At 51.7% G+C, this 11,258-nt stretch overlaps 2 protein-coding genes across 2 annotated transcripts; both read left to right on the forward strand.

Moving 5' to 3' along the window:
• Positions 1-6,231: 6,231 nt before the first annotated feature.
• Positions 6,232-7,123, forward strand: LOC147082045 (uncharacterized). The gene has a single exon (XM_085980502.1). It carries the CDS (start codon positions 6,282-6,284, stop codon positions 7,002-7,004), a length of 723 nt encoding a protein of 240 aa, XP_085836628.1. The 5' UTR covers positions 6,232-6,281; the 3' UTR covers positions 7,005-7,123.
• A 3,137-nt stretch (positions 7,124-10,260) lies between these two features.
• On the forward strand, positions 10,261-10,849 carry LOC147082046 (histone H2A type 2-C-like). The gene has a single exon (XM_085980503.1). The coding sequence runs from the start codon at positions 10,315-10,317 to the stop codon at positions 10,822-10,824; it is 510 nt and encodes a 169-aa protein (XP_085836629.1). The 5' UTR covers positions 10,261-10,314; the 3' UTR covers positions 10,825-10,849.
• The last annotated feature ends 409 nt before the right edge of the window (positions 10,850-11,258 follow it).

The raw sequence follows: 11,258 nt of genomic DNA on the forward strand, positions 1-11,258 counted from the left end.
AAATGCTCTCCTACTAACCCTTCTACCACGTGCCCTGCTACATTCCCTCGAATTAGGTCCAGTACCGCCCCATCTCTTGTAGGACTTTCTACATGTTGGCTGAAAAAGCTCTCCTGGATGCACTTTAAGAATTCCACACCCTCTAAGCCTTTCACACTCTGACTATCCCAGTTAATATTGGGGAAGTTGAAATCCCCAACAATTACTACCCTATTATTTCTACACCTCTGAGATTTGCCGACATATCTGTTCCTCTATCTCCCCCTTACTGTATGGGGGCCTATAGTACACTCCCAGCAAAGTGCTTGCCCCCTTTTTGTTTTTTAAGTTCTACCCATATGGCCTCATTAGAGGAACCTGCTAAGGTATCATCCCTCCTTATAGCAGAAATTGACTCCTTGATTAATATTACTAACCTGATTTTTGGTCAACTCTTGGCGTATTCACGTTTAATAAGTCTCCGGGAGAAGGAGTCGCTTCACTTGTACTGGTTCCTGGGGCCTGATCACCTTCCCCAGGAGCAGGGCCTTGACCCTGACTTTATTCACTTGTACTGGTTCCTGTGGCCTGATCACCTTCCCCAGGAGCACGGCCTTGATTCTGGGGGTGTTTTATTGCACCGCATGGTGTACTTGAGAAGAGCCCCATCAGGGCGAGTGCGGGGAGGGTCAGGGGGCGCGTGCGGGGGGGGTCAGGGGGCGCGTGCGGGTGGGGTCAGGGGGCGCGTGCGGGGGGGGGTCAGGGGGCGCGTGCGGGGGGGGTCAGGGGGCGCGTGCGGGAGGGTCAGGGGGCGCGTGCGGGAGGGTCAGGGGGCGCGTGCGGGAGGGTCAGGGGGCGCGTGCGGGAGGGTCAGGGGGCGCGTGCGGGAGGGTCAGGGGGCGCGTGCGGGAGGGTCAGGGGGCGCGTGCGGGAGGGTCAGGGGGCGCGTGCGGGAGGGTCAGGGGGCGCGTGCGGGAGGGTCAGGGGGCGAGTGCGGGAGGGTCGGGGCGAGTGCGGGAGGGTCAGGGGGCGATGTGCGCGAGGGTCAGGGGGCGAGTGCGGGAGGGGTCAGGGGGGCGAGTGCGGGAGGGTCAGGGGGCGAGTGCGGGAGGGTCAGGGGGCGCGTGCGGGAGGGTCAGGGGGCGCGTGCGGGAGGGTCAGGGGGCGCGTGCGGGAGGGTCAGGGGGCTCGTGCGGGAGGGTCAGGGGGCGCGTGCGGGAGGGTCAGGGGGCGCGTGCGGGAGGGTCAGGGGGCGCGTGAGGGAGGGTCAGGGGGCGCGTGCGGGAGGGTCAGGGGGCGCGTGCGGAGGGTCAGGGGGCGCGTGCGGGAGGGTCAGTGGGCGAGTGCGGGAGCGTCCATCTCCAGGACGTGTGTGTCTGAGTCAATGGGACTCTCTGACCTTTCTCCCCGGTCCATCTCCAGGACCAGTGTGTATCTGAGTCAATGGGATTCTCTGAACTTTCACCCCAGTCCATCCCCAGGACCAGTGTGTATCTGAGTCAATGGGACTCTCTCTGACCTTTCTCCCCAGTCCATCTCCAGGACCAGTGTGTATCTGAGTCAATGGGACTCTCTCTGACCTTTCTCCCCAGTCCATCTCCAGGACCAGTGTGTATCTGAGTCAATGGTACTCTCTCTGACCTTTCCCCCCAGTGCATCTCCAGGACCAGTGTGTATCTGAGTCAATGGGACTTTCTCTTACCTTGTTCCACAGTCGATCTCTGGAAGCTCTTTGAATCGGAAGGGTTCTCTCCGGTTGGTGCTCTCACAATCCTGTGCTGGATCACCTGCTGTTGTTCCTCAGTCTACAATCCCTGTTTACTTCGAGCTGAGCACCTTCCTCAATCACACCATCTCTCACCGGGACATCTAATTGTGGCAAAGCAGAAAATAAGAACAATATTGAAAGCGTGAAATAATGTAATGTAGACTTTCAATCTGCTTACTAATAATTCAATTTCAAGGCCGAGTATTTGTTTGATTTTGTGCCTTTCCTCAGATCCCCAGTTGCGGGGCTGTGTGTTTAGTTTGGAGATTTTCCTCAGATCCCCAGTTGCGGGGCTGTGTGTTTAGTTTGGGGATTTTCCTCAGATCCCCAGTTGCGGGGCTGTGTGTGTAGTTTGGAGATTTTCCTCAGATCCCCAGTTGCGGGGCTGTGTGTGTAGTTTGGAGATTTTCCTCAGATCCCCAGTTGTGGGGCTGTGTGTTTAGTTTGGAGATTTTCCTCAGATCCCCAGTTGCGGGGCTGTGTGTTTAGTTTGGAGATTTTCCTCAGATCCCCAGTTGCGGGGCTGTGTGTTTAGTTTGGAGATTTCCTCAGATCCCCAGTTGCGGGGCTGTGTGTTTAGTTTGGAGATTTTCTCAGATCCCCAGTTGCGGGCTGTGTGTTTAGTTTGGGGATTTTCCTCAGATCCCCAGTTGCGGGGCTGTGTGTTTAGTTTGGAGATTTTCCTCAGATCCCAGTTGCGGGGCTGTGTGTTTAGTTTGGGGATTTTCCTCAGATCCCCAGTTGCGGGGCTGTGTGTTTAGTTTGGAGATTTTCCTTAGATCCCCAGTTGCGGGGCTGTGTGTTTAGTTTAGAGATTTTCCTCAGATCCCCAGTTGCGGGGCTGTGTGCTTAGTTTGGAGATTTTCCTTATCAAATTTCCGGCCTCCTGAGACTCCCCCATTCTCACTGCTCTGGGCGGAAATGCGCCATTTTCTGTGCGGAGTTACTGCTCGGAGCGGTGACCCTCCCTCGCTGTGATCTAAACTCGGGGCTGAGCAGCCGTTGTCGGGCCGGGTGCTGAATGGAGCCGAGTTCCCTCAGTCACAGAACAGGCCCTGTAACCCGGGCAACAAGCCTGTTTCTGACCGGCCCAGCACACAGCAAACCCATGATCAGCAGGGGAGCAGCACTGCGCCTGCGCGGGAGAGAGAGAGAGAAAGGGACGGCACTGCGCCTGTGCCGGAGGGCGAGAAAGGGAGCGGCACTGCGCCTGCACGGGAGGGCAGGGAGCGGCAACTGCGCCTGCGCGGGAGAGAGATAGAGAGAGCAAGGGAGCGCCACTGCGCCTGCGAGAGAGAGAGAAAGAAAAAGGGAGCGGCACTGCGCCTGCGCGGAAGGGCGCGGCACTGCGCCTGCGCGGGAGTGCGTAAGGGAGCGGAACTGTGCCTGCGCCGGAGTGCAAGGAGCGGCCACTGCGCCTGCGTGGAAGAGAGAAAGGGAGCGGCACTGCGCCTGCGCGGGAAAGAGTAAGGGAGCGGCACTGTGCCTGCGCCGGAGTGCAAGGAGCGGCACTGCGCCTGCGCGGGAGTGCAAGTCTGCGTCACAGCGCCTGCGCGGGAGAGAGAAAGGGAGTGGTACTGCACCTGCGCGGGAGAGCGATGTCGCACGAACGCATCACTATCGCTCCCAGTGGTGGGAGGACTACATCGGAACATATTGTCAGGAGGAGGCCATTCAGCCCCTCCAGCCTGTTCCACCAGCCCATTCCATTCACTCCACCTGATTTCAAGAAAGGGTTGAGCATACTGGATACAGCAAACACCTGACAACTAGCCGCGCCTCTAGCCAAGCTGTTCCAGTACAGCTACAACGCTGGCATCTATCCGACAATGTGGAAAACTGCCCAGGTATGTCCTGTCCACAAAAAGCAGGACAAATCTAACCTGGCCAATTACCGCCCCATCAGTCTACCCTCAATGATCAGCAAAGTGATAGAAGGTCTCATTGACAGTGCTATCAAGCAGCACTTACTCACCAATAACCTGCTCAATGATGCCCAGTTTGGGTTCCGCCAAGACAGTTCGGCTCCCAACCTCATTGCAGCCTTGGTCCAAACGTGGACAAAGGAGCTGAATACCAGAGGTGAGGGGCAAATGTAAGAAGTCACACAACACCAGGTTATAGTCCAACAGTTTTATTTGAAATCACAAGCTTTCGGAGCGCTGCTCCTTCATCAGGTGAAGGGGAGGTGAGGGGAGGTGAGAGTGACTGCCCTCGGCATCAAGGCTGCATTTGACCAACTGTGGCATCAAGGAGCCCTAGTAAAACTGAAGTCAATGAGAATCGGTGGGGGGGGGGGAGGAACCTCCACTGGCTGGAGTCATACCTAGCACAAAGGAAGATTGGCTGTGGTGATTGAAGGTCAATCATCTCAGCCCCAAGACATCGCTGCAGGAGTTCCTCAGGGCAGTGTCCTAGGCCCAACCATCTTCAGCTGCTTCATCAACGACCTTCCCTCCAACAAGAGGTCAGAAATGGGGATGTTCGCTGATGACTGCAGCGAGGTGATTTACTTCCTATGTTACCTTACACTGTACACACACAGCTCGAGAATGGCCTCTCCCTTCCCCCACTCACTCCATGTTCCGGAAATATTTCCTGCTTCAATCTGTCTCGTACAAACAGCCCCGACTGCCGCTGAACTTACCCGACACAAAGCCCATCTGCGGACACAGTCCTAGTGCGATGTGCTGCTGTGAGGAGGCTGCTGTTTGTTCCCTTACTCGGGCCCGTGCTATCTCCACTCCCTGATGTGGTCAGCGATCTTCAGCCGAGCACAGAGGAAACGGCCCCCGCTGGCAGAGCTTGGGGAGGGGAGCTTGCAGGATCCTTCCTGTCGCTTTAAACAGTGGGGAGAGAGGGGGAGGAGCAGGCAAGTGTTTATCACGCATGCTCAGACCTCTCTCCTGACGCAAATTAAAAGAAGCAACAGCAAAAAAAACACTTTGAACTTATATAGCACATTTAAATGAATAAATCATCCCAATGAGCTTGAAAGGAGCGTTATCAAAGAAACATTGTCACCGAGACAGATAAGGAGATATTAGGAGAGGGGAAAGCAACCCTGGACACACGTCAGTTGCTGCCGGTGAGTGTGAGAGTGATGCGAATCCTGTCCCTCAGAGCGATTTGTTTCCCCATACTGTATGGAAGGATGGAGAGGAACAGGTTCTGTCAATCTCTGACACTGAACTGCTGCTGAGCGGCGAGTTTAATCAGTCTCTGCCTGTCTCCGGTGGGTGAGTAGGCGACAGATACCAGACAAGTTCCCGGGCCTGTGTGACTGTCACCCCCTGTGTCTTTCTCTGTGCCTTGTGTACAGGATCAATCCCCAGTCCCTCTATCCCCCAGCCCTGCCTGTTATATCTGGATCGATGCTGAACCTCTCAGTTTTCGGTCTATTGAAACCAAGTTCAAGGCATGTGTGGTGAACAGAATGTCTCACTATTTCTGTGAATAATACTATCATCTAAAAGCAGGCTAGGATCCACACAGCCAAACTGTGACACGTTCCTGCCCCTAAATCTCGGTAACAGACTGCGTGGACCGCTTGGCTCAGAGTACGACCATTCAGACTGATACAGTCTCTCTCTCTCTGGTTGCTGTCTCTGGGTGTTGAGAATGGAATGCACAGGACACCAGTTGCTCTGTTCTGTTCCTCAGTTTTGGGGAGAGAGAGACAGAGAGAGGCGGTGAGATCATCATTTCTATTTTCATATAAATCAAACTTATTCCTGCCTGCGAACAATATAATACCTTCAAACCAGATATGGGTGAACACAGCCAGAGCTGTGATTGGCTCCTGCCCCTGAATCTGGGGAACAGACACTGTGAGGAGCGCCGGCCTCAAGAGTGTTTAACACTGACTGAGCTGGGAAACTCCAACTAACCCCGAGAATCGGCAGCACAGGCCGAGCGGAGAGGAAAACCTGTCCTGTGAACTGTAAATCTGGGAACAGATTGTGCTGTGAATGAGCAGAGTGAACATTATGTCAGCGAGAGTGTGTTAAAGGGGCGGGCGGGTTAGACTAATGTCACTGTGTTTGTGTGCCCGCTCTCATCGCCGGATTTCAGAGACCCTCTTGTGTAAAATTCAAAGATTTCCCTGTCATAGGATCGCCCTGCACCCCCCTGATGTGGGAATTAAATGTGAAGTTTTAGTTGATTTCAAATTTCAGTCGAAAAACAGCGAACATGTCCGCGATCGGGTGAGAGAGCGCGGTCAGTGCAGCAAAGAAACGGTTTTAAATCGAAATTGCTGTCTTGAATTCTGATGAAACTTTCTCGACAGCAAACATCCCGGTCTTCGAGACAGAAAGAGACCAATCTGGGAATGTGGAGTGCCCGAGTTTAATTGTAATCGGAGAGTTAATGAGGAGAGAGAAACACAGAGAGGCTGGAGGGGCCGGGAGCTGACAACAGGATGTCTCCGCCCCGTCCGCTCGCTGCCTTTAAGTTGCTCTGTGCCGCCGCCTCTCGTTTCATTTCTGACCCAGCTCTGACTGTCAGAGAGATTTTCTACAGAGTCGCCGACATGACCGAGACTGCAGCCGCCAAAATGGCTCCTCCTGCCGCCGCCGCTCAAACCAAGGCTCCCAGCAAGAAGAAGAAGGCGGCGGCGGCTCCCCACTCCAAGCCAGCCGGTCCCACGTTGGGCGAACAGAAACTCAAGGTTGTGGCGAGTGGCAGCGATCGCAAGGGGATGTCCCTGGTTGCGATAAAGAAGGCTCTGGCTGCCAACGGCGTCGACGTGCTGAAGCTCCGGTCCCAGATCAGGTTAAGTATCAAGATGAAAGTGGGAAACGGCTCCCTGGAGCAGAACAAGGGCACGGGCGCCACGGGTTCCTTCAGGCTTGCTAAGAAGGAATCCCAGCGGAAAGAGGGAAAGAAGGTGAAGAAACCAGCAGCCAAGAAATCTGCAGTAAAGAAACCGGCAGCCAAGAAATCTCCAGCCAAGAAATCTCCAGCCAAGAAACCAGCAGCCAAGAAACCAGCAGCCAAGAAATCTCCAGCCAAGAAACCAGCAGCCAAGAAATCTCCAGCCAAGAAACCAGCATCCAAGAAAACAATCACCAAGAAGGCAGCAACGTCTAAAAAGACAGCGAAAGCGGCGGCTGGGAAGAAGGTGGTGGTGAAGAAGCCCAAGAGCCCCAAGAAGGCCACAGGCAGAAAGGTGAAGGCGGCCAAGAAGGTGGAAAAACCCAAGGCCAAGCCCAAATCAGCAAAGTCTCAGAAAGCAGCGAGCAAAAGAAAATAAAAAGGACAACTGTAGTGTATGTACCTTTAAGAGGAACTATGTTTTTGAAGCCCCTGTATACTGTAGTACCAGTAGTAACCACTCGGGTATATAAGCCTGTATAGCGTCTTGTGTAGTTAGTTCACCTCTAGACTTTGTTCAGTAAACACTTGTTAAATCAACTCCTGCATTCCGTGTCTCCATTAACACATGGATCTAACAACAACTTGTAAACATCTGAACCCAAAGGCTCTTCTCAGAGCCACCCATGTCTTTCCAAAAAGAGGTGATCGCGGAATCATATGATCCATGTCCCGGGGCCGGGCTCAGATTCCAGATTGAAATCATTTCAAATGAACCCTGGCTCCCTGGTGACTCGCTGATTTTCGCTGCACCCACCCCTCCCCCAGTGTCTGCAATAAAACAGAGAGAGAATGGGATGTCCGGGCCGGGCCTCACTCTAACTGGGGGGGGGGGGGGGGGGGGGGGGGGTGTTCGACTCCAGTCTCAGTTCATGGTCATTTTCAGTTCACAGGTTCAGGGTGAAAGTCTCTGTGAGACGCTGACACTGGCGGAGATACCCCACATCACAACTCGAACCCCAACACATGAGATTCTCCAAATCAACTGGAATAAGGTGTTTGTAAACTGCTGAACCCGTCTGTGAGGGGAAGTGTGGGGAGATGGAATAAGGTCAGAGATTGACATGGAAGGAGACGGGTCGACTTGTGATCGAAGGGACTGTATATAGGCGGGAATATTACTGATTGTTAATTGTAACAGGATCTTACTTAAAATATTCTGGTTTCAGGGAACCCTTGAATATGAAGCCCGAGTCTGTAAGGGTTTGTGCGGCGCGCTGTGTTTCGGTTCTACTGTCAATAAATGGTTTGAAATTGGCGGTTGCAGATAGCTGGAGGTGGATAATTGATTTACAAATAGATTCAGTCCCACACTCTGATACAGTAGCAGATACTAGCAGAAATGGAATTAATTTCAAACTAACATCAAGTGCCAGAGTCTGATAGATGCAGTAAGAATCCCACTTTCATAAACCGAGTAAGTAGCAGATACATGCGGAATTCTTCGGTGAAAGACAGTACGAGAGACTGACAGATTCAGCACTAATATGACACTAACATGCAGTCCCAGAGACTGACAAATACAGAATGAAACTCACACTCAGTACCAGGGACTGACATCTTAGACTTAGACTTGCACAACATCCCAGTGAATGACAGATACGGAATGAATCCCACACTACACTCAGTACCAGAGACTGACAGATCCAGAATTAATCTTAGACATGCACACCATCCCAGTGAATGACAGATACAGAATGAATCTCAAACTCGCACATCCCAGTGACAGACAGATACAAAATTAATGTCACACACACATACACTACCAGAGAATGACAGATTCTGAATGAATCCCAACACTGACACACGGTACCAGAGTCTGACGGATACAGATGGAGTCCCACCCTAACACATGGTATCAGTGACGGACAGGAAATGAATGGATCCCACACACACATACTGTAACAGAGACTGAGATTGGTAATGATTCCAACACTTACATAAATCACCAGAGACTGAATAATACAGAACTATTCCAATACACACACTCACAGTACTAGAGACGGGCAGATACTGAACTAAAGTGGTGGAGACCACACTGCAAGACATGAATATAGTGCACTGGTTGGAGGAAGTACATCTAAATTGCTGTCTCGTCCGGAAGAAGTGCTTGGGACCCCAGATAATGGTCTGGGAATTGGTGCATGGATATTTGCTCTTGCAATTACCTTTCTGACTACAGGGGGCGTGCTGGTGCCAAAATCTCAATCTGATTGGATACATAAAGAAGCCAATCATAGAGATGCAGAACAATGGAATTTGACATCACTCTTCAGCAGCCAATCACAACCATTGCCTTCACCCATCCCTCATTAGCATAGGACTGTGGGGCTGCCTATATATTCCGAGCCCGGCGCGGGTTTGCGTCGTTTTGTGTTTGAAATCGAGTTTGAGAATGGTTGATGAAAAGAAACCAGTTGCCAAGAAGGGCGCCAAGAAAACCGTCAGTAAACCGGCAGCGAAGGGCGGCAAGAAGCGCAGAAAGTCGAGTTACTCCATCTACATCTACAAAGTGATGAAGCAGGTTCACCCCGACACCGGCATCTCCTCCAAGGCCATGGGCATCATGAACTCATTTGTGAATGAGATTTTTGAGCGCATCGCGGGTGAGGTTTCCCGCCTGGCCCATTACAACAAGCGGCACACCATCAGCTCCCGGGAGATCCAGACCGCCGTGCGCCTGCTGCTGCCCGGGGAGCTGGCCAAGCACGCCGTGTCGGAAGGGACAAAGGCGGTGACCAAATACACCAGCTCCAAGTAAAACTCCACGCTGTCCTGAAAGAACAAACCCAAAACACAACGGCTCTTTTAAGAGCTACCCAAAATCTCTCTGAAAGAGCTACACAAACTCATCTCTCTTTAGACACAATTTACTGTAATTATTTCCGTAACAAGTGTGTTTTGAGAACGTTTGAAGTTCCAGCCGTAGATTTAGTTTTGAATTCTCAGATAAGCACTTTCACTGCCCGGATCAACCTTAGCGTCGCTGTTGTATTTCCCGTCCAGTAAAGTACAAACACGGTCCCTGATCGCTCTTTCCCTTTGATCTCAGACCCATTCACTTGCAGCGCCTTCCGACAAATTAAAAGCTTGTTTTCGAGATGAGACTCTGATTTCAGTCACCTCAATCTCTGCAAAAACATTTTCATTTTTTTCAATGCCAGTTGGGAGTCAATCCTTTTATTAACCAGAGAATTCCTGCAGTGTAACAACCCAGAATGGGGTTTCTTAGAGACCAGAACGCGGTCAGTTTGAACGCTCTGTCCCTCTTCTCCTCTCACAGAAGGACTCCCAGATCTGGTTTCACTTCCGCAGCAGCGCCTGTGCAAAGGATCACTCGATAATCTGAATCCTCACTTTTACAGAGATTGAGCTGGAATGTGTCCCGTTACAGAATCAATGGGGATTTAATCCCACCCGTTAAAGTTCGATATTGAACCCGGAATTAATCCTGATTGTAACAGCCTGGAATTTGCAAGGGAGAGATGGAAGAAGACAAAAGGAATAAAAAACTGTCTGGAAATCTTTGGCTAATAGTTAATTTATTAACTTAATTCGCTGGGTTAGGAAAATATTGGCGAGCTTTTTGAAATTAAAAATCGTTGGCGGTCTGACTGTTGAGGACAGTTATTTCCACACACTTGCCATTGGCGGAAAAACAGACTGTGATTGGTCACCGGAGAACACCAATGGAATTCACCACAGAGCGACCAATCACAAGTTTGCTGTCTGCATTCCTCCAGAAGGTAGAAGGGCGGCAGATGTGGGCGGAGTTTATCATTATTTCTTTCAACGAGTGGATTTTGGAAATGTCTGGAAGAGGAAAAACCAGCGGTAAAGCTCGGGCCAAGACCAAATCCCGCTCATCCCGGGCCGGACTGCAGTTCCCTGTGGGCCGTGTTCACAGGCTCCTGCGAAAGGGCAACTACGCTGAACGTGTGGGTGCCGGAGCTCTGGTCTACATGGCTGCTGTGCTCGAGTATCTGACCGCTGAAATCCTGGAGCTGGCCGGCAACGCGGCCCGCGACAACAAGACCACCCGCATCATCCCCAGACACCTGCAGCTGACCATCCGCAACGACAAGGAGCTCAACAAGCTGCTGGGAAAGGTGACCATCGCTCAGGGCGGGGTACTGCCTAATATCCAGGCGGTGCTGCTTCCCAAGAAAACCAGCACTGCCAGCTCCAAGAGCAAGTAAAGTGGACAAGATTCAATCTAATAACCCAAAGGCTCTTTTCAGAGCCACCCACTGTATCTGTGAAAGGGCTGCTTACTGTTTAGCCATTTTCGGTAAACTGTCTGTCCAACATGTAGAAATCCAGATCCAGAAACACTGCAGCGGGCTTGCTGTGAGCGAATATTCAGATCAGTGATTCAATATAGATGAGGACTGGCTTCAGAGAAAAACAAAACACACGGAACCCTAACGTGAGCGCAGCACTCAATGAACGCGTTGTTAGGAGAGCCGAATATGAACGGATGTTAAGAACCGAGTATAAAGTGAGTGAGCGGCTACCATTCCTTATTGGGACAATAATTCCATAGGGAGAACGATATACACCCTGACCCATACAAACATTCCCTTTTTATTTGGGAGACAGGATCTAACCAGAATTGCAGCTCTGGTTAATT

Source organism: Somniosus microcephalus, unplaced genomic scaffold (assembly GCF_052327205.1).
Source record: "Somniosus microcephalus isolate GS21.2 unplaced genomic scaffold, FLI_Smic_1.0 scaffold217, whole genome shotgun sequence".
Classification (NCBI taxonomy): Eukaryota; Metazoa; Chordata; class Chondrichthyes; order Squaliformes; family Somniosidae; genus Somniosus; species Somniosus microcephalus.